General features: G+C 49.1%; 1 protein-coding gene across 1 annotated transcript in view; it reads left to right on the top strand.

Annotated features, from left to right (window-relative positions):
• The window catches only part of ndufs4 (NADH:ubiquinone oxidoreductase subunit S4), a 294,640-nt gene extending 271,805 nt beyond the window's left edge, over positions 1 to 22,835 (top strand). Inside the window, exons 4-5 of the mRNA XM_072497055.1 lie at positions 4,857 to 4,930; positions 22,636 to 22,835. Coding sequence (XP_072353156.1) covers positions 4,857 to 4,930; positions 22,636 to 22,739 — 178 coding nt within the window. The 3' untranslated portion in view covers positions 22,740 to 22,835. The remainder of the gene's footprint in view (positions 1 to 4,856; positions 4,931 to 22,635) is intronic.
• Positions 22,836 to 23,774: the final 939 nt, after the last annotated feature.

Here is a 23,774-nt window from a genome sequence, read left to right as displayed (position 1 = left end):
GGACCCACCTTCGGACATATCAGCAAGGCGAAGGCTAAGACATCTGCCCGTGCACCTGCCTGCAGCCCAGAGTGGTTCGACCCACCAAATATGGCGTCTAGAGGCCCTGGTTTGAACCTCCCATTCACCACTCTTAGGTGAAGGCCTCCCTCCAATACCCCTCCAGTTTCGGACAGGAGCAAAACATGTGAACATGATTTGCAGGGCTCCTCCCACAGCGCTCACACATATTCTCCATCCCCTCAAAGAGTCGGCTCATCCTCGCCTCGTGAGGTGCGCCCTATTACCACCTTCAACTGTATCAGCCCCAACCTCGCGCATGAGGTTGAGGCATTCACCCTCTGGAGCACCTCACACCGCAGCCTGTCCTCCATACTCTCCCCCCACTTTGCTTTGATCCCCTCAAATGATACCTTGTCCTCCCCCAGAATCTTCCCATAAATCGCCGATACCACCCCCCTCTCCATTCCCCCTGCTGTCAATACTGCCTCCAACTATGTGGAGGCCGGCGCTATTGGAAAGCTCTGTATCTCCTTCCTGACACATTCCTCGACCTGCTGATATTTAAATACCGCCCCTTGCCCCAGTCCATATTTCTCCCCCAACTCCTCCAGCCTCGCAAAACGGCCCCCCCAGAAACAAATTCTTTAATCCCTAACTCCCCTCTCCTCCCATCTCCAAAATTTCTCATCCCACTTCCCTGGCTCAAACCTATCATTCCCGCTAATTGGCATCGCTCTTGACCCTGCCCACAATTTAAAGTGCTGCCTCAACTGCCTCCAGATCTAATATTGTTTGCATCTTAATCCCTCTCTGGTATTACCTCATGTTTTCCAGACCCCTGCCAAGTTAATTTAAACACCCCCAAATATCATTAGCAAATCACTCCACAAAAACATCGGATTTCCTTCCCTAAAGGATATCAGCAAACCAAATGGGTTCTTTGACAATCTTGTAATTATTTGGCCACCATTATTGATGGTAGTATTTCAATTCCAGACTTGTTTAATGAAATTGATTTACAATTTCTCAACTGCTGTGATGGTATTTGAACTCTCATCTCTGATCATTAGATCAGGCCTCTAGTCGAGTAACACAACCACTAAGCTCCAGTTCCTGATTTTTAAAACAACATTGAAATGGATCAGTTATTCACAAAGAAAGAGTTGGTCAAAACAAAATCAACGGCATAAGTCTAATCAGCAACAAGTTGAATTGATACATAGCTTTTAAAGTATTAAAGTATGTACCAAGCTGTAGTGGAAGAACAACCAGATGATTTACCAACTATGTGGTCAAAAAAAGGGTTTTGAACACATTTTCAAAGGTGATTTCTGGAGATCATTCCAGACGACAAGATGCAAACAGCTGAAGTTCTTCCACTAAGCAATCAACAATAGGTGAGGAAATGTAAAGGACACAGAGTCAGAGACTCCCCCCCCCCCCCCCCCAAATGCAAGCAGCAACGTTTTAGACAAGTTGTGGTTTGTATAGGGTGGATATCCAACGGCAATGCAGAAATGATTTATTGACTATTAGAATTGCAGATAAAGGTTTTGGAGTTCTGTGATACGAGGAAAGGTAATGTTATGGAACTTTGTAGTCTTATTGATAAATTGGATATGCGATTTGAAGCTCACTTCAGAGTTGAATAGGACATCAAAGGAATCAAATTCAGCCTGAACTAACATCAGTAGAGAAAGATATGATTCATGGAAAGGGTATTGTGCTTTTTCATTTTGGGGTGATATCCAATTCTGAACATTTAGCTTAGTCACGACTTGTCAGATGATCAATTTGGAAAAAACAAGTTGATGAAGATTGATGACCGACAAGGGAGGCTGATTGTGATTAGCATGCATATGGAAACTGGCCACACATCTGTAATGCGTAAGGAAGAAAGACTGACTTACATTTATATCATCCCTTTCATGACTATAGTCGTCCCAAAGGGTTTTATCACCAGTGATATACTTTTTGAAGTATCGTCATGCAATTGTAATGCAGTAAATGCGCCACCCAATTTGCACACAGCACAATCCAACAGGCAGCAATGTGATAATGACCCAATTAATCTGTTTTTGTAGTGTTGGTTGATACTGGCCAGAACACTAAGAATAACTATTTTGCTCTTTGAGATAGTACAACCCAAAACGGGACCTCGATTAATTATCCGAGAGATTGGACCACCAATAATATAGCATTGATTTTTGTGCTCAAGTCCTGGAATAGAACTTGAACCCACAACCTTTTGACTGTGAGGCAAGAGTGGTACCAGCTGAGAGGTCCAAAGACAAAACCTAGGGTACTCCTGAGGTGTGACGGAGCAGTGTGAAATGTAATGAAGTCTCAAACCTTGATGTTACTACTAGTTTAGAAAATCTTAATTTTAAAATATTTTTATTCGGGTTTTTGATATTTCATTGCAAAAGTGACATGGCCAAAACACACATTTACAAAAATTTACATGCATTGTGGTTCAGGCAGTAATTTGCCAGCAACCTGTCTCTTGCAATTATCTTTCTGCCTGTCCCGGGTTCTTCTTCGGGTGCATTCTCCCCACCCCACCCTTTTCCTTATTCCGAGATATATCTCATGTCCCCTCCCTACTTTATTGATTGCTGGCTTTGAACAGGTCTTGAAACAAGTTGGAGAAAACCTTCCACGTACTGTGAAAGCCTTCGTCCAACCCACGGATGGTGGAACTTTATCTTCAGCTTGAGAAATTCCTCCAGGTCGGACAGCCAGTCTGCAATCTTGGGTGGTGCCGATCGCCAGCTGAGCAGGAGTCTCCAGCAGGTGATCAGGAAGGCTAAGGCGTCAGCCCCCATCTCCATGAAGAGCCCTGGCTGCTCTGATACCCCGAAGACCATCACTAGCGGGCACGGCTCCACCCTCACTCCCACAACCCTGGGTAAAGCCTCAAAGAAGGACGCCGCGTATCCAACAAGTCTTGGGCAAGACAGAACATTTTTTTTTTTTGCATAAATTTAGAGTACCCAATTCATTTTTTTTTCCAATTAAGGGGCAGTTTAGTGTCGTCAATCCACCTACCCTGCACATCTTTAAGTTATGGGGGTGAGACCCTCGCAGACACAAGGAGAATGTGCAAACTCCACACAAACTCTGACCTGGGGCTTGGACTGAACCCAGGTCCTCAGCGTCATGAGGCAGCAGTACTAACCATTGCACCACCGTGCCACCCGACAGAACATTTGTGTGTGATTGGCTGGGGATCCCTGGCACCGTTCAGATTTGTCCTCCACCTCCAGGAAGAACACGCTCATGTGTTCTGGTTAGGTGCGCCCTGTGCACCACCTTTAGTTGCGTTAAGCTCAGCCCTGCCCATGTGGAGATGAAGTTTGCCCTGTGCAGTGCTTCGATCCAGAGCCCTCTCCCTAACTATTTCTTCCTCCACCTTTTCTTTGACTCGTCCAGGGGTGAGCATACCTCTTCTATCAGTTGTCCATACATGCTGCACAGTTCCCCTTCCCTAGCTCACCCGCGTTCAGTAGTCTTTCTAGCAGTGACTGTCCTGGAATCTGGGGGTATATATCATTGTTTCCTTGCGGAGGAGGTTTTTGACCTGTATGTATCTTGGGTCATTCCCTCTCAGGAGCCAGAACCTCTCCTTGAGTTCCTCAAGGGTCGAAGTTTAGAAAATCCTGACTCATTTGAATTTCCCCCAGCCATGCTTTGGCCCACTTCCCTTTTGGTGCTTCCCCCATTTTATTTTTTCGTAAACCTTCAGCAGACAAATTCAGGAACTGTAAAAATTAGCTTTTCCCCCCTCTTGAATATAAAGTGTTTTTCTTTAAATTGAGGTAGTTATTTAACCTGTCATATTCACACCTGTGTGATTATATTAATTCCATAAGAATTGAAATATTCTATTAAAATGTTCTCAAAGAAATTCACCAGTGGCTTTGTCAATGGAGACATGCAATAGTCATACAGACCATAATCCCCCAGGTTCAATAACTAACTATATTGAACTGGCAGATTTTAGATTGGAGTAGACCTCTGCACTTGGTTTAAGTATCTCTGTGTTAATTACCTTTAACATCCTTAAGTTTAAGGAGAGAAAATCAATCCAATCACTATTCCGTGACCATTTCTAGAGAATGCACATTAAGCGAGAATGGGCATAGTTCAGCTGTGATGACTCCCATTTATCAAAAACTCCATAAAGAATGATTACTTGGGCACAGTACCAAATGACGACTAATATGCCTTTGAAACAGCTTAAATCTTTCAGAACATAATTTTGGCGCAAGTTTGGTTTAGCACTTTTTTAACGCCTGATATGTTTTAAGTTTGGAAGTGTTGCAAAAATAAATAGCAATTTTACAAAATTGCAAGTCAAAATGGCCTACTGGGCATGAGATTCTAATGTGCTTCTGCAGTTTGGGCACTGTTTTACACTAGTAATTATCCACCAAACAGGTCCCTGATTTTAGGCAAGTTATTATTTGAGATAAAATTAAGTCATCCTGCATTGTGCATTCCTGCCTCCTGGAATTGTAAAATTAGACTTGCTCATTTACAGATAATATGAAATTATTTTAAAGATTTTAATCTTTGGATGCAAATTAAGACTGTATTTACAGCTAGTTGATCTAAGAAATGAATTTCTTCTTAAACTGCTGTAATCCTTGTCCATGAGAACATATAGTGTGACTTGGAGTATTCGTCCTTCTCACATTGGTGCTCTTTTTCTTATCTGTGGACGAGAAATGAGCTAATTTTGTGTAACATTTTATAGTTTTAACATATTGAAATGCTATAATTAGAAGCAAAGTTAATATGATAGTAGTTTAGATTGTTATAAAAGCTTATAATTATTTTCATTTCAGAGCTGATCCACTATCAAATATGGAATTAAGTTTTACCACCAAAGAGGACGCAATTGCCTTTGTGGAAAAAAATGGTATTGTGCTATTTTCTTTAAATTTGGGTGTTATTTTCTTTAAATCTGGGTGTTGAGTTTAAAATTACTTCTTGATCATGATCATAAAGTTCTGCTGTAGCTTGATGATCCAAAGTTGTACAGGTTAACCGAAAAATCCCCAAATCCACAATTTGTTTCAAGCGCTGACGTGACATCACGAGTGGGAAATCCCATAAGGCTCTGGGAAGGTTCCTGGGCGGTGCGCAGGGCCCAACACGCCGCACATATGCAGTTTCCAACATGCCGCATATATGCAGTTTCCAACACGCCGCACAGGCACAGCTCCCAACATGCCGCACATGCACAGCTCCTAACGCACCACACATGCACAGCTTCCAATGCACCGCAGATGCACAGCTCCCAATGCGCCACACATGCACAGCTCCGAATGCACAGCTCCCACACGCCATACATGCACAGCTCACAATTCGCCACACATGCAGAGCTCCCAACGCGCGGCACATGAGCAGTTCCCAACGCGCCACACATGCGCAGTTCCCAACGCACCGCACATGCACAGCTTCCAATGCACCGCAGATGCACAGCTCCCAATGCGCCACACATGCACAGCTCCGAATGCACAGCTCCCACACGCCACACATGCACAGCTCACAATTCGCCACACATGCGCAGGTCCCAATGTGCGCCACACATGCACAGGTCCCAATGCGCCACAGATGCGCATTATATTCTGAAATCCAAAAATCCAATACACAATCCAATCACAATCCCATGCATTTCGGTTATGGGATTCTCAAACTGTATTTTTCTGATTAAATTCGTAATCGAAGGACTGAACATTTGCCGCATAGCTATTGTTTCTAATTTTATGTTAAAAATAATATTCAAAGAAAAAGAAAATGGAGTTTATTTTCAAAGCTTTATTTTAAAGTAGCTGCCATTGCATAAATAAGGATGTAGTGCAAGTTAGCCGAGTCTTGTGAACTTTTGAGTTCGTATTTACTACTCTGATCCATTCAAAATAACAGCCTGTGACTAATTTGACTTTAATATTTGTGCAATTTATATAATCATTTAAAATTCCATCAGTCACTTTTTAATGCTATTGCCATGGTAGGAGTGATCATTTGTAGATAATATATAAAAAGCAGGCCCTTGTGAACAGCATTCTAGGTTGTTTTTTTATTTCAAGCTCCTGGATAGGTGTAAAAGCCCTAGATTAAATATCCCAGAATTTTCATACCATAAGACCATGCAGATTGCTATATAATGAGAAAAATGCACAGAGAAAAATCTAAATATTAATGGGGGGGTGTCCTCAGTGTGAAGGCAGTACTTTGTCTCCACAAGTACTGTGGGGACACTACTGTTATGGGAAGTTGCATTTGCAACAGGCAGATTGGTGAAGACCATGTCAAGTAGGTTTTTCCTCTTGTTCCTCTCATCACCTGCTGCAGATCCATTCTGGAAACTATGTCAATTTCTTTAGTAATGAGTGGATGAGAGCGAGAATCATGATATAGGGCCAGACCTTCTGTGGCTGGTAATCACAGTCGGATTGCCACTGTGCTCCTATTTACTTCCACTGAAATGCAGCTGCACGTCTCGCCCGACCTTCCATCTCTGGCCGGGTGAGAAAAGTGCAGTGCATTGGGTTCCCAAGGCCTTCTGTCATGTGCTGGAGAGTCAGAGGAAAGGAATCCACGCCCCATTTTTTATGGCAATAGCTGTTGTAAAGCAGCTAAATTTAAAGGTCCAGCCTCTTTGAGAAGCCATGGCGAACATAAGTGTGTACTCCATTCTGAGAGGGCGTGGGGGATGGGGAGGTTGATTCGGGTGGTCGGTGGTAGGGGTGCTGTTGGGTGAAAATTGGATGGGATCAGGAGGGTAGTCGGGTCCAGTGGGGGTCGTCGGAGTTCCAGTACAGGTGTAGTTGGTGGTGGGAGGGGGGGGTCAGTACTATAGTCACCCAGGTGTTGGTAGTGATTTTAATTCTTCTAAACTTTCCTGGGTAACTATTTCTGTAATGCACTGTGAACCACTTGAGGATTACAGTTTAAACCGGGATATCAGGTGGTTCCCAGTACAAGGTAACTGCCCAACATAAGTTTTTACTTTCCTGCTATTGCTGTGCAATCTTTACATGGGAGCATCCGAGGTGACCCCCCATATCTTTGAGGTAAACACCACCACCCCGCTACAACCATTGGGAAATCGGAATTCATGGACTACAGTGAATAAAATGAGCACTTTAGATAAATAGTTAGAGAAAAGTGAAAAAAAAACATCTGGACCTATTGGGACATATACGCTGGGAATTTTAGTTTACTAATGTACTGTTTTCATTCAAATAAAATAGTTGCTTTGGTTATTTTTACCTGTGAATCGCTTTTACCCTGAGAAAAGCATAAATTGGCTGCAAATTCAGGCTCATATTGGCCTTCAGAAAGCTAAAAGGCGCTGCAAAGTGTTTTTTTTTATATGATGGGAGGAAATGCACTTTAAAAGTGACAGTCTGAATTACATAGGGTGGTACATTTCCTTTAAATTAAATACTCTGGATGGAAGGAGGCTTGGTGCTTGGAAGACCAGAGGAATTTTGGGGTTGGATAGCTTATTCATTTTTTTGAATAGGTTAAGGAATCCTAGAAGCCAAGCGGTAACAATCAATTAGGATCTTGGTTAAAATAAGATGGAGTTCCACAAATTCTAAACATCATTGAAACTTTAGAGAGGCTAAACTGTAGATTCACTAGGATGCTTCCTAGCATGATGTAATATTAATATGAAAAACATCTTGAAAGATTATGCCTGTTTTCATAAAGCAATGCATATTCTGAGACAAAATAATGGAAGTGTGTAAAACTGTAGTAAGAAGTCTTACAACGGGACTTCCGGTTGCGGTGATGCGGAGCTAAGCCGCACATTTCGGCAGCTCCCGCTAGAACAGACTTTTGGGCTCTCCGGAGGAGCCCCAACGGAAATATTTTGATCAAATGCCGTGTGGGAAGGTGAAGTAAGGCCCCCCCTTCCGTCGTGTATGGAGGGGACTCGAAGTGGAGCGACGGAAAAAGAGGCTTTGGAGCAGTGGCAGAAACGAGGGGGGAAAAACAAGATGGCGGAGGACGGAGATTGGGCAGCATGGGGGCCGGACCAGCAGGAGTTTCTCAGGCGCTGCGTGGAGGAGCTTAAAAAGGAGGTGCTGGTGCCAATGCTGTTGGCGATCAAGGGGCTGAAGGCGACCCAGAAGGCCCAGGCAGTAGAGCTCCGAGAGGTGAAGGAAAAAACTAACGAGGACGAGATCTTGGGCCTGGCGGTGAAGATGGAGGAGCACGAGGCGCTGCACAAGCGGTGGGCCGAGAGATTCGAGGTCCTGGAGAACAGGTCGCGGAGGAAGAATCTCCGGATTCTGGGTCTCCCTGAAGGAGTGGAGGGGGCTGATGCTGGGGCGTATGTGAGCACGATGCTCCATTCGCTGATGGGTGCGGAAGCCACTCCGAGCCCCCTGGAGCTAGAAGGGGCTCACCGGGTCCTGGCGAGGAGACCCAAGGCTGGCGAGCCGCCAAGGGCGATAGTGGCGAGGTTCCATCGTTTCACGGACAGAGAGAGTGTCCTGAGATGGGCCAAGAAAGAGTGGAGCAGTAGATGGGAGAATGCGGTGATCCGAGTCTACCAGGACTGGAGCGCGGAGGTGGCAAAGAGGAGAGCTGGCTTCAACCGGGCCAAGGCGGTGCTGCATAAAAAAAGGGTGAGATTCGGAATAGTGACTGACACCACTATTTTGAAACGCCAGAAGAGGCTTGGACCTTTATCCAAACAGAAAAATTGGACTCGACCAGAGGGACTGTGTTTGTGGGGGAGATATTGACTGTATAGAGGGCTGTAAATATGGGTAAAGAATGTTTCACGGGTGGGATGATGGATGGGGATGGGGGAAGAGTTTTTGAAAGGGGGACAGTGAGGAATGTGGGCGTCGGTGCTGGAGGGAGGTGAGACTCGGGGATGGGGGAATTGGGATAAGGCCGCAAAAGGAGCTGAGCCACAGGGGGCGGGGCTGGCTCAGGAAAGCGCGGGCTTTTACCCGCGTTAGGGATGGGGGGGGATGGAGGAGTGCGAGGAGGAGGGATTTCCACACCGGGGGGGGGGGGTGGGGGAGAGAGCCGGGGTCAGCAGGAGTCAGCTGACTTACGGAAGTATTATGGGGGGAGCAAAAGAGCTAGATTTGGATCCAGTGTGGAGGGGAGGGGGGGGGGAGACAATAGGGTTGCTGCTGCATTGACCGAGGGGGAACGGAAAATGGAAGAGGTGGGCGGGGGTTCCCTGTCTGGGGGACCGGAGGGTGCGGGAGACGCGGGCACGGGACTGGCCTAAAATAGGAGATGGCTAGTGGGGGGGGGTTAACCCCTCAATCCGGCTGATCATGTGGAATGTGAGAGGCCTAAATGGGCCGGTTAAGAGGGCCCGAGTGTTCGCGCACTTAAAGGGACTGAAGGCAGACATGGTCATGCTTCAGGAGACACATCTGAAGGTGGCAGATCAGGTCAGGTTAAGGAAGGGATGGGTCGGACAGGTGTTCCATTCGGGGCTGGATGCAAAGAATAGAGGGGTGGCAATACTGGTGGGAAAGCGGGTGTCGTTTGAGGCCAGGAACATAGTAGCGGACAATGGAGGCCGATACGTGATGGTGAGCAGTAGGTTGCAGGGATGGGGGTGGTATTGGTAAATGTATACGCCCCGAATTGGGACGATGCTGGATTCATGAAACAGATGTGGGGCGTATCCCGGACTTGGAGGTGGGAAGTTTGATAATGGGTAGGGATTTTAACACTGTGTTGGACCCAGCACTGGATCGCTCCAGGTCTAGGACCGGAAAGAGGCCGGCTGCGGCCAAGATGGTCAGGGGGTTTATGGATCAGATGTGACGAGTAGATCCATGGAGATTTGCCAGGCCTCTGGCCAGAGAATTTTCTTTTTTCTCCCATGTACACAAGGCCTACTCCCGGATAGATTTTTTTGTTCTGGGCAGGGCATTGATCCTGAAAGTGGAGGGAACGGAGTATTCGGCCATAGCCATTTCGGACCACGCCCCGCACTGGGTGGAACTAGAGCTGGGGGAGGAGAGGGACCAACGCCCGCTTTGGCGGTTGGATGTGGGACTGTTGGCAGACAAGGAAGTATGCGGGAGGGTGCGGGGGTGTATCGAAAGGTATCTGGAGGCCAACGACAACGGGGAGGTGCAGGTGGGAGTAGTATGGGAGGCACTGAAGGCGGTGGTCAGGGGAGAGTTAATCTCCATCAGGGCTCATAGGGAGAAGAGAGAGGGCAAGGAAAGGGAGAGGTTAGTTGGGGAGATTTTAAGAGTAGACAGGAGATACGCAGAGGCCCCTGATGAGGGACTACTCAGGGAGAGGCGAAGTCTCCAGACGGAGTTCGACCTGTTGACCACAGGGAAGGCAGAGGCACAGTGGAGGAAGGCACAGGGGGAGATGTATGAGTATGGGGAGAAGGCGAGCCGGATGCTGGCACATCAGCTCCGTAAGAGGATGGCAGCGAGGGAAATAGGTGGAGTCAAAGATGGAAGGGGAATTACGGTGCGGAGTGCGGTGAAAGTGAATGAGGCATTCAAGGCCTTCTACGAGGAGCTGTATAGGTCCCAGCCCCCATGGGGAAAAGAGGGGATGCGACGATTCTTGGACCAACTGAGGTTCCCGCGGGTGGAGGAGCAGGAGGTGGCTGGTTTGGGGGCGCCAATTGGGGTGGAGGAGCTGGTTAAAGGACTGGGGAGCATGCAGGCAGGGAAGGCCCCGGGACCGGATGGGTTCCCGGTGGAGTTCTATAGGAAGTATGTAGACCTGTTAGCCCCGTTGCTGGTAAAGACTTTTAATGAGGCAAGGGAGGGGGGGACCTTGCCCCCGACAATGTCTGAGGCGACGATCTCTTTGATCCTGAAGCGGGATAAGGACCCACTGCAATGCGGGTCGTATAGGCCGATCTCGCTCCTCAACGTAAATGCTAAGTTGCTGGCAAAAGTGTTGGCTACGAGGATTGAGGACTGTGTCCCGGGGGTGATTCACGAGGACCAGACGGGATTTGTAAAGGGCAGGCAGCTAAATACTAATGTGCGGAGGATCCTAAATGTGATTATTATGCCATCGGTGGAGGGAGAGGTGGAGATAGTGGCAGCCATGGACGCAGAGAAGGCCTTTGACCGAGTAGAATGGGAGTATCTCTGGGAAATGTTGCGGCGGTTTGGGTTCGGGGGAGGGTTTATTAGCTGGGTCAAGCTCCTATATAGAGCCCCGGTGGCGAGTGTGGTTACGAATCGGCGGAGGTCGGAGTACTTCCGGCTGTATCAAGGGACGAGGCAGGGGTGCCCCCTGTCCCCCCTGTTTGCATTAGCAATCGAGCCTTTGGCCATGGCATTAAGGGAGTCCAGGAAATGGAGGGGGGTGGTCCGAGGGGGAGAGGAGCATCGAGTGTCGCTGTACGCAGACGACCTGATGCTGTATGTGGCGAACCCGGTGGAGGGGATGTTGGAGGTCATGCAGATCCTAAGGGAGTTTGGGGACTTCTCGGGCTACAAGCTCAATGTAGGGAAGAGTGAGCTCTTTGTGGTGCATCCGGGTGATCAGGGAAGAGGGATAGACGACCTACCGTTGAGGAGAGCGGAAAGGAGCTTCCGATACTTGGGGATCCAGGTAGCTAGGAGCTAGGGGGCTCTGCACAGACTTAATTTGACGCGGCTGGTGGAGCAGATGGAGGAGGACTTTAAATGGTGGGACATGTTGCCACTCTCGCTAGCGGGCAGGGTACAGTCGATTAAAATGGTGGTCCTCCCGAAGTTTCTTTTTGTATTCCAATGCCTTCTAATTGTGATCACCAAGGCCTTTTTTAAGAAGGTAGGCAGGAGCATTATGGGTATTGTGTGAGCAAGTAAGACCCCGAGGTTAAGGAGGGGGTTCCTAGAGCGTGGTAGAGATAGAGGAGGGCTGGCGTTGCCGAATCTGGGTGGCTACTACTGGGCAGCCAATGTGGCGATGATCCGTAAGTGGGTGATGGAGGGAGAGGGGGCGCATGGAAGAGGTTGGAGATGGCGTCCTGCAAAGGAACGAGCCTGGGGGCGCTGGTGACGGCACCACTGCCGCTCTCGCCGACAAGGTACACCACGAGTCCGGTGGTGGCGGCAATGCTAAAGATCTGGGGCCAGTGGAGACGACACCGGGGTGTGATGGGAGCCTTGGTGTGGTCCCCGATCAGGGATAACCATCGGTTTGTCCCAGGAAGGATGGACGGGGGTTTCAGAGCTGGCATCGGGCAGGGATTAGAAGAATGGGGGACCTGTTCATCGATGGGATGTTTGCGAGCTCAGGGGCGCTGGAGGAGAAGTTTGGACTACCCCCGGGAAACGCTTTCAGGTACATGCAAGTGAGGGCGTTTGTGAGGCGGCAGGTGAGGGAATTCCCGCTGCTCCCGGCACAGGGGATTCAAGACAGGGTGATTTCGGGCGTATGGGTCGGAGAGGGCAAGGTGTCGGCGATATACCAGGAGATGAAAGAAGAGGGGGAGGTTTTGGTAGAGGAGCTGAAGGGTAAATGGGAAGAGGAGCTGGGGAGGAGATTGAGGAGGGTCTGTGGGCTGATGCCCTAAGTAGGGTTAATTCCTCTTCCTCGTGTGCCAGGCTTAGCCTGATACAATTTAAGGTTGTTCACAGAGCGCATATGACGGGGGCGAGGCTGAGTAGGTTCTTTAGGGTGGAGGACAGATGCGGGAGGTGCTCAGGAAGCCCGGCGAACCATGTCCATATGTTTTGGTCATGCCCGGCACTGGATGGGTTCTGGAGGGGAGTTGCGAGAACAATATCTAAGGTGGTGAAAGTCCAGGTCAAGCCAAGTTGGGGGCTAGCACTATTTGGAGTAGCGGACGAGCCGGGAGTGCAGGAGGTGAAAGAGGCCGGCATTCTGGCCTTTGCGTCCCTGGTAGCCCGGCGCAGGATCTTGCTAGTGTGAAAAGATCCCAAGCCCCCTGGTGTGAAGGCCTGGATAAATGATATGGCAGTGTTTCTCAAGTTGGAGAGGATAAAGTTTGCCCTGGGAGGGTCTGTGCAGGGGTTCTCCAGGCGGTGGAAACCATTCCTAGACTATCTCGCGGAGCGTTAGATGCGTTTCGGTCGACAGCAGCAGCAACCCAGGGAGGGAGGGGGGGGAGGGTTTTTTTGAGGGGGACATCTGAGCAAGAAAATACATAAATGATCCGGAAAACTGATATGTACGGGAGGAATCCAATGTACAAAGTTCTGTATCATATTGATTTGCCATGTTTATGTCTTGCTATGCGAGTTTTCTTTTTGTTACGGGGGGGGGGCGGGTTTGTTTGTATGGTTGAAAATTGTTTAAAAATTCTTAATAAACATTTTTTTTTTTTTAAAAAGAAGTCTTACAACACCAGGTTAAAGTCCAACAGGTTTGTTTTGAATCACTAGCTTTTGGAGCACAGCTCCTTCATCAGGTGAAGAGGTGGGTTCCGCAACCACATATGTAGACAAATTCAATGCTGCAAGAAGATACTTTGAATGCGAGTCTTTGCAGGTAATTAAGTCTTTACAGGTCCAGACAGTGTGACTGGAGAGACGGATAATTACGGGTTAAAGAGGTGTGAATTGTCTCGAAGCCAGGACAGTTGGTCGGAGTTCGCAAACCCAGGCCAGATGGTGGGGGGTGAATGTAATGAGACATGAATCCAAGGTCCCGGTTGAGGCCGTACCCATGCATGCGGAACTTAGCGATCAGTTTCTGCTCGGCAATTTTGCGTTGTCGCGCGTCATGAGAGCCGCCTTGAAGAACGCTTACCCGAAGATCCGAGGCTGAATGCCCTTGACTGCTGAAGCGTTCCCTGACTGGAAGGGAACATTCCTGCCTGGTGATTGTCGCGTGATATCCGTTGATCCGTTGTCGCAGCGTCTGCATGGTCTCGACAATGTACTACGCCTCAGGACATCCTTTCCTCCTGCATATGAGGTAGACAACGTTGGCTGAGTCGCTTGAGTATGTACCGCGTGTGGTGTTGGGTGTTCTGACACACAGATGAGCCAACACGGTTGTATATGGTACAACGCTATTTTATTTAAACTTACTATGTACAGTTTTGTCTTCGCACTCTGCACGTGGGGGTTCCCTGCTTGTGATGTTTTAACAGCTCTTTCTTGTTTCTTTGTCCCCAGACCTACTGCCCACCAGGTGTCGTGCTCGTGCTTTTTATGTGGTTGGTGTTCTTGTCTGTGATTGGTTGTGGTGTTGTGTGCTCTGATTTGCCTGTTGGTGTGTCCATCATGATGTGTGTGTTTGAATATCATGACATCCCCCCTTTTTACAAAGATATGTGCCTACGTGGTAATAAATATGATCGTGTCGTGAGTGCATCTAAGAGTGTGCATATGACGGAACTATGTACATGGGGCGATGTCGGGTGCGTCACATGAACCAAGTTGTACCATAACATAACATAAATGCGAGCGAGAGAAGAAGAAAAAAAAAACTTGAACAGTTGTCCAGTCAGACGACATCTGGAACGATAAACAACAACAGGTTATCATGTAAAATTGTGCAACTTGTTAAACATATGAACGGTATTATAAGTCCAGTCTAATGGGCTTGCGACGAGTTCGGGTTGATCGCCTCAAGGGTGGATCAAGAACCACCGGCTGCTGTGCAGGCATGGCCATGGGTGGCGATGGAAAGGGCGTGATGTGCGGCAGCTCCACAAAGTCATCCTCGGAAGCCTGTTGAGGATCTGGCGTGTGCGTACTGTGTGGCTGTGAGCGTGGAAGTCGGCGAAGGGCGCGCCGATTGCGGCGACGCACGGAACCATCCGGCATGCGAACCAGGAACGAGCGGGGAGCCACTTGTCGGAGGACTTCGGCCGGTGCTGACCAGCCACCATACGGTTGATGGACGCGTACTTTGTCTCCGGAGGACAGGGGGGGCAGGTCCGTCGCTCGTGTGTCGTACCGACTTTTCTGGCGATCACGCTGCAGTTGCATGTTCTGAAGAACCGTCTCATGGTCTGTTGTTGGTGCCAGGATGGAAGGTACCGTCGTCCTGAGGGAGCGACCCATTAGTAGCTGCGCTGGCGAGAGACCCGTGGATAGCGGGGCCGATCGATAGGCCAGCAAGGCAAGGTTAAAGTCCGATCCGGCAGCAGCCGCCTTGCACAGGAGCCGCTTGGCGATGTGGACACCCTTTTCAGCCTTCCCGTTCGATTGTGGATGCAGAGGGCTGGATGTCACATGAGTGAAACCATATGCTGCGGCAAAGGACGACCATTCACGGCTGGCGAAACAGGGTCCATTGTCTGACATGACAGTCCTTGGAATGCCATAGCGAGCAAATGTTTCCTTGCAGGCCCCAATGACTGCGGACGACGTCAGATCATGGAGAGGCATGACTTCCGGGTAGTTTGAGAAGTAGTCTATAATAACGATGTAATCTCTGCCGAGCGCGTGAAATAGGTCAACACCCACCTTCGCCCAGGGGGACGTCACCATCTCGTGTGGTAGAAGTGTTTCCGGAGGTTGCGCCGGCTGAAACCTCTGACAGGTTGTGCAGTTGAGCACCATGTTGGCTATGTCTTCATTAATACCCGGCCAATATACCGCCTCCCGGGCCCTTCGTCTGCATTTTTCGATGCCCAAGTGGCCTTCGTGTAGTTGATGAAGAATCATCTGGCGCACGCTGTGCGGAATAACGATCCTGTGTGATTTCATAAGGACCCCGTCTATGTTGGTAAGATCATCTCGCACATTATAAAACTGGGGGCACTGCCCTTTGAGCCACCCTTCCGTCATGTGGCGCATCACTCGCTGCAGAAGGGGGTCAGTCGCCGTCTCTGCGCGTATGTGGGCCAGACTAGGATCATCAGCTGGCAGATTTGCTGCTGTCAGAGTTACGTGTGCCTCAATTTGACGCACGAACCCCTCCGCATCTGGTGGTGTGCTCACTGCTCGGGAAAGAGTGTCCGCCACGATGAGCTCCTTCCCCGGAGTGTAGATCAGTTCGAAATCGTACCTCCTGAGTTTAAGTAAGATGCGCTGGAGGCGAGGAGTCATGTCGTTCAGGTCTTTGTTAATGATGTTGACCAGGGGGCGATGGTCAGTTTCGACCGTAAATCGTGGCAGGCCATACACATAGTCGTGGAACTTGTCCAGTCCAGTTAACAAGCCCAGGCATTCTTTTTCGATTTGCGCGTAGCGCTGTTCGGTAGGGGTCATGGCTCGTGAGGCATATGCAACCGGGGCCCATGACGACGTGCTGTCTTTTTGCAGGAGTACCGCTCCAATACCAGATTGGCTGGCGTCTGTTGAGATCTTTGTAGGGCGAGTCGTGTCAAAGAAGGCCAGCACTGGTGCCGTGACCAGTTTGTGCTTGAGCTCCTCCCATTCCCGCTGATGCGATTGGTGCCAGTTGAATTCTGTCGATTTTTTTACGAGATGGCGCATATTTGTTGTATGAGAAGCCAGGTTGGGAATGAACTTCCCAAGGAAGTTGACCATGCCCAGGAATCTTAAGACAGCCTTCTTGTCAGCCGGACGTGGCATGGCTGTGATGGCGCTAACCTTGTCTGCATCGGGACGGACCCCTGACCTTGAGATGTGGTCCCCGAGGAATTTCAGCTCAGTCTGGCCGAAGGCACACTTCGCACGGTTGAGACGCAGGCCATTTTGTCGTATGCGGGTGAAGACACGTCGTAGACGATGCATGTGTTCCTGCGGAGTGGTGGACCAAATGATGATATCGTCCACATATACACGTACCCCTTCGATGCCTTCCATCATCTGCTCCATAATGCGGTGGAAAACTTCAGATGCTGAAATGATGCCGAATGGCATCCGGTTGTAGCAGAATCTGCCAAAAGGGGTGTTGAATGTGCATAGTCTTCGGCTGGCCGGGTCCAGTTGGATCTGCCAGAATCCTTTGGACGCATCCAATTTGGTGAATATTTTGGCTCGCGCCATCGCGCTGGTGAGGTCCTCTCGTTTCGGGATGGGATAGTGTTCCCGCATGATGTTGTTATTCAGATCTTTAGGATCTATACATATACGGAGCTCGCCAGAGGGCTTCTTTACACAGACCATGGAGCTGACCCATGGCGTGGGCTCCGTGACCCTGGATAGGACCCCTTGGTCCTGAAGAATCTGCAATTGTGCCTTGAGGCGGTCTTTGAGTGGCGCAGGAACCCTGCGAGGTGCGTGAACGACAGGGATGGCGTCCGGTCTGAGTCGAATCTTGTACGTGTATGGCAATGTCCCCATGCCTTCAAAAACCTCCTGGTTATGAGCAAGGAGGGAATGGAGATTTGCGTGGAACTCAGCATCCGGGAAGTCGGATATCTCATCTGGAGAGAGAGACATAATGCGCTGTACCAGGTGAAGGACCTTACACGCCTGTGCGCCCAGTAACGAGTCCTTTGATGAGCCGACAACTTTGAAGGGGAGTGTGGCCGTGTACATCTTGTGGGTCACCTGTAGCTGGCAAGATCCTATGGACGGGATGACGTTCCCGTTATAGTCAACCATCTTGAGCCGGGATGGCGTGATGGGTGGTTTGACCTTCATGGCCTGGACTGCAGAATATGCAATCAGGTTGGCGGATGCGCCGGTGTCCAGACGGAAGGCGACGCGCGATCGGTTGACCGTCAGGGTGGCACACCACTCATCGGCTGGATTGATGGCATTGACCTTGTTGACATCGATGACGGAAACGCGGAAGGCATCCTGGTCATCTGCATCACTTAACTGGAAGTCTTGATGCGTGGGCTGGACGGTCCTGACTTGTCTGCGAGAGTGTCGAGGATGCGCCGGATCCATGGGTTGAGCCGAACGACAGTGGGCTGCGTAGTGGCCCATCTTGCCACATCTGAGGCACTGTCGGTTTTTTGCAGGACATTGCCCTTTTAAATGTAGAGCTCCACAATTGCCGCACGTCATGACGTCACGGCGTTCGTTGCGCCACTGCGCATGCGCAGTGCGATCTTGCGGTGGGCGCGCCTGCGCAGTGCGTCTCTCGTTGTGGCCGTTATTTTTGGCGCGCACCTGCGCGGGAGACCGCGAAAAGCGCGGGAAGCGGCCGCTGTCGTCCGGGCCGTGGGTCGGGAAGTAATCGACGGCCTGGATGCGTTCGACGTCGTGGGCGGCCTGGCTTGCCGATTCGACGGCTGGGGACCCCCTCCGTGCCAACTCGGACGCCTGAAATTGGGCAAAACGGCAGGTAGCATTTTCGTGGAGGACACAGGCTTCCACAGCAGACGCTAAGGTGAGGCTTTTTATTTTAAGAAGCTGCTGGCGTAGGCCACTAGAGGCAACGCCAAAAACAATCTGGTCCCTGATCATGGACTCTGTGATGGCGCCGTAACCGCAGGACTGCGCTAGAATCCGGAGGTGCGTCAAGAAGGGTTGAAAAAGCTCCTCCTTACCTTGCAGGCGTTGCTGAAAGAGGTATCTTTCAAAACTTTCATTTACTTCAACTTGAAAGTGCTGGTCCAGCTTGAGGATGACCGTGTCATATTTGGATTGGTTTTCGCCTTCTTCGAACACCAGTGAGTTGAAGACGTTGGTGGCGTGCTGACCTGCGTAGAAGAGGAGCATTGCAATCTTCGTGTCATCCGAGGCACTCTGTTTTTCGGTGGCACGGATGTACAGGTCAAATCGCTGCCTGTAGAGCTTCCAATTGGTACCTAGGTTCCCCGCGACTTGCATCGGCTGCGGTCCGTCGGTGTGGTCCATGTCCAGAATGGCAGGTTAGTAGGCAGATATCGATCCACTCCTGTACCATGTGGTGTTGGGTGTTCTGACACACAGATGAGCCAACACGGTTGTATATGGTACAACGCTATTTTATTTAAACTTACTATGTACAGTTTTGTCTTTGCACTCTGCACGTGGGGGTTCCCTGCTTGTGATGTTTTAACAGCTCTTTCTTGTTTCTTTGTCCCCAGACCTACTGCCCACCAGGTGTCGTGCTCGTGCTTTTTATGTGGTTGGTGTTCTTGTCTGTGATTGGTTGTGGTGTTGTGTGCTCTGATTTGCCTGTTGGTGTGTCCATCATGATGTGTGTGTTTGAATATCATGACACCGCGTATCTGGTGGGTGGTGTTCTGACGTGTAATGGTGGTACCCATGTCGATGATCACGTCTTACAGAGGTTGCCATGGCAGGGTTGTGTGGTGTCGTGGTTGCTGTTCTCCTGAAGGCTGGGTAGTTTGCTGCAAACAATGGTCTGTTTGAGGTTGCGCGATTGTTTGAAGGCAAGTAGTAGGGGTGTGAGGATAACCTTAGCGAGATGGTCGCCTTCATCGAAGGCTGTGAAGAAGATGTTGTGGTTTCTCCGCTCTGGGGAGGTACTGGACGACGAACGGTACTCTGTCAGTTGTGTCCCGTGTTTGTCTTCTGAGGAGGTCGGTACATTTTTTTGCTGTGGCATGTTGGAACTGTCGATCGATGAGTCGAGCACCATATGCTGTTCTTACAAGAGAATCTTTCAGCGTCTGTAGATGTCTGTTACGTTCCTCCTCATATCCGAGGTGTGATACATTAGCGAGACAATGCAGATGCTGCGACAACGGTTGAACGGACACTGCGCAACAATCGCCAGGCAGGAATGTTCCCTTCCAGTCGGGGGACACTTCAGCAGTCAAGGGCATTCAGCCTCGGATCTTCGGGTAAGCGTTCTCCAAGGCTGCTTTCAGGATAGGCGACAATGCAGAATCGCTGAGCAGAAACTGACAGCCAAGTTCCGCACGCATGAGTACGGCCTCAACCAGAACCTTGGATTCATGTCTCATTACATTCACCCCCCCCCCCCCCCCCCCCCCCCCCCCCCCCCACCACCACCATCTGGCCTGGGTTTGCAAAATCCCACCAAATTTCCTGGCTTGAGACAATTCACACCTCTTTAAACTGTGATTATCTCTCTCTCCATAGAACATAGAACATAGAAAATACAGCACAGAACAGGCCCTTCGGCCCACGATGTTGTGCCGAACCTTTGTCCTAGATTAATCATAGATTATCATTGAATTTACAGTGCAGAAGGAGGCCATTCGGCCCTTTGAGTCTGCACCGGCTCTTGGAAAGAGCACCCTACCCAAACTCAACACCTTCACCCAACACCAAGGTCAATTTGGACATTAAGGGCAATTTATCATTGGCCAATTCACCTAACCTGCACATCTTTGGATTGTGGGAGGAAACCGGAGCACCCGGAGGAAACCCACGCAGACACGGGGAGGACGTGCAGACTCCGCACAGTCAGTGACCCAAGCCGGAATCGAACCTGGGACCCTGGAGCTGTGAAGCAATTGTGCTATCCACAATGCTACCGTGCTGCCCTTGAGAACAAATAAATCTACACTATATCATTTAACCGTAATCCATGTACCTATCCAATAGCTGCTTGAAGGTCCCTAATGTTTCCGACTCAACTACTTCCACAGGCAGTGCATTCCATGCCCCCACTACTCTCTGGGTAAAGAACCTACCTCTGATATCCCTCCTATATCTTCCACCTTTCACCTTAAATTTATGTCCCCTTGTAATGGTTTGTTCCACCCGGGGAAAAAGTCTCTTACTGTCTACTCTATCTATTCCCCTGATCATCTTATAAACCTCTATCAAGTCGCCCCTCATCCTTCTCCGTTGCATTGTCTGGACCTGTAAAGACTTAATTACCTACAGAGACTCGCATTTAAAGTATCATATTGCAGCATTGATTTGTCTATATATGTGGTTGTGGAACCCACCTCGTCATTCACCTGATGAAGGAACTGCGCTCCGAAAGCTAGTGATTCGAAACAAACCTGTTTGACTTTAACCTGGTGTTGTAAGACTTCTTACTGTGCCCACCCCAGTCCAAGCCGACATCTCCACATCATGTAAAACTATGGACAATGGTGCAGAGTAATTAGAAGCAAGCTATTTTCATTAAGGATAAAGAATTATAGGCAATAGATACAAGATTAAAAATCTGCTTTGGAAAAGAGGGCTGGAGAAACCTCTTGAACGGATAATTGTAAGCCTGTGGTGTTTGGTTCCAAGACTAGTGCTTAAGGCAGTAGATTTATCAACAATGAATATTAGGTTGGATAGAGGACTGAATGAAAATCCAAAGATGGGCAGGTTAGGTGGATAGGCCATGCTAAATTACCCATTAGTTGAGAGAATAGGACGGGGTTATGGGGATAGGACGAGAGGAGTGGGCCCATTGTTCATTCACTGGGCCGAATTGCTGCCTCCTGTACTATAGGGATTCTGTGGAAAAGGGCACAAAAGGATATGGGAACAGGGTGGGTAGATTCCATGGAGAGTGACAACCAGCAGAATATGGTTGGGCTGAATACATTGGGCGGGATTCTGCGATCCTGAGGCTAAGTGTTGACACCGCCGGAAACGCCATCGCATTTCTCGACGGCTTGAACACGGCCTCAGGATCAGCAATTCTGGCCCCTACTACGGCCAGCACAGCACTGGAGCGGTTCACGCCACTCCTGCTGCTGATCCCGCCGTCAAATGGGTGCGTTGGCGCAGTGGCACCGGCACCAACACGCGCATGCGCGGTGGCTTCCTTCAACACGCCGGCCCTGACGCAACATGGCACAGGACTACAGGGGCCGGCGCGGAAGAAAGGAGGCCGCCAACCAGAGAGGCCGGCCCGCCGATCGGTGGGCCCTGATCACGGGCCAGGCCACATCGGAGGCCCCTCCCCCCCCAGGTCGGACCCCCCCTCACCACCCCCACAGGCCACCCTCCGACCCTTCCACGCTGAGTTGAGAGCAGGTGTGGACGGCACCGGCGGGACTCGGCGTTTTTACGACAGTCGCTCGGCCCATCCCGGGCCGAGAATCGGCGGGCCGGCCGCGTAGAGCAGCCCCCGACCGGCGCCAGCGCCAGTGGCGCCGATTCTCCGTTCTGCGGAGAATCGCATGCCACTGGTGTCGGGGCGGCGTGGCGCAATTCGCACCGGTCGCGGGGATTCTCCAGCCCAGCCCCACGGGGGCTGAGAGAATCCCGCCCATTGTACCTGTGTTTAAACTTGTATTTGTATTTTTGTGTAAGGTAACAGTGAACCCGCCATAGTCCCAGACCATAGTTTGCTTTTACCTTTGAGGGGGAGAGTTGACTGGTGGTGATTCAACCTGAGGATCACCACACCTCAAGTGAGGGGCAAGGTTGAGAAGGCAGCACCTTCATGAATAACCTCAGCAGGTACAGGGATTGAATCCACGCTGCCGGCCTTACTGTGCATCACAAGCCAGCTGTCCTGCCAACTGAGCTAAACCAGCCCCAACTCCACACAGCCAGTCACTCAAGGCCGGAATTGAACCCGGTCCCTGGCTCTGTGAGACAGCAGTGCTAACCACCGTGCCACCCTTGTATTTCATAGGTGGATGATGGATAATGCAGTTTGTTACTTAAGACTTTGAACATTTAGTCAGTAATATATAAATGCTCTCCGAAAAAGGCAACCCGCATCCTACAATAACCAAACCAGGAATACTGTAAATTTCACTTTGTTTACAACTTCACAACTTTTCTCTATAATGTTTATGAGGAATTGTACATACTATTGTGATCTATATCAATAAATGTCCAATATATAGTTATGAAATTGCTTTCATCATGTTTAAAATAAAGCGCTTATGCACCTATGCAATAAAACGTTTCTCTTTCACCACAGGCTGGAGCTATGAAATAGAGGAAAAGAAGGTAAAGATACCCAAACCAAAGTTGTATGCCGCAAACTACTCTTGGAACAAAAGGACCAGGGTGTCAACCAAATAAATGGCACCATCACAGTCGTCCATTTGACCATGAAAATCAGCTGTTGTATTTAGGTTGTTACTCTTAATATCTGAATAAATGTGACCTTTAACCAATTATTTTTGCCAAGCCTTCTTTCATAAAATTTATATATTCCATAAATTTCATTTTTTTTCTCCATCCCTTTCCATGGCTCTCAATAAGGCACAGATTCTCATATGGATGTGAACATACTCTCCAAGTAAAAAAGAATCAAGGCCCTCGCATTGACCTGTAGCTGTCAGATTAACGAGATAACGAGAACAAGAGCCCAATCTATACCAAGCAAGAAGTACTCACTAGTGTGATCTAGACCATGGAGCATCATAATTTGATTGTACAATTCTGTGATCCTCAAAGTTAAGTTTGTAGAAAAAGGGCTTCGCATTTTTGTTTCAGATCATGAGCTTTTCCTCAATCTGAAAATGACTCATCGCGTTTGTGACATATAAGACTATACAAATAGAAGTGTGGGGTTAGGGTGGGCAGTGTGAGGTTAGGGTGGGTAAGAGATAACATGCCAAATAATTCCAGTGATCTCATCTGCAAGTGCAAAGCTTGGTGGATCTTTTAAAATCGAGAGCTTTTCGAAACTATGATTTTTTTTTTTATTTCAACGTAACTTTGAGACAGAAGACCATATTGTAAAGTATATTTTCACCCTAAAGGAAAAGAGAAAGGAAATATTGACCATAGTACATGACATTGACTAAAAATAGAAACAAAGTTGCAGTAGAGAGAGGTTAATAGTGCAAGATGAGAGAAGGATCACTTATCAAATTGAGATATTCTTGCATCTTGTCAGAGGTGTATGAGACGTGTGATGGTCATGTCATGTCATGCCTGCAAGAATATTATATTCCCAAATTTCAAGATGCAGGCTTCAGTCAATGTGGACACATGACTGAAGCTGACTCCAGATCACAAATTATTTTATTCACAGAACCAGGGAGGGACAGATCAGGGTGCAAATTAACAGAACAAGAGGGACCTTCCTCCAGCAAGAAGAACAGAAAC

The sequence above is a fragment of the Scyliorhinus torazame genome, chromosome 3 (assembly GCF_047496885.1).
Source record: "Scyliorhinus torazame isolate Kashiwa2021f chromosome 3, sScyTor2.1, whole genome shotgun sequence".
In the NCBI taxonomy this organism is placed as follows: Eukaryota; Metazoa; Chordata; class Chondrichthyes; order Carcharhiniformes; family Scyliorhinidae; genus Scyliorhinus; species Scyliorhinus torazame.
The sequence above is the reverse complement of the archived record's forward strand: the minus strand, read 5'-3'. Positions and strand labels throughout refer to the sequence as shown.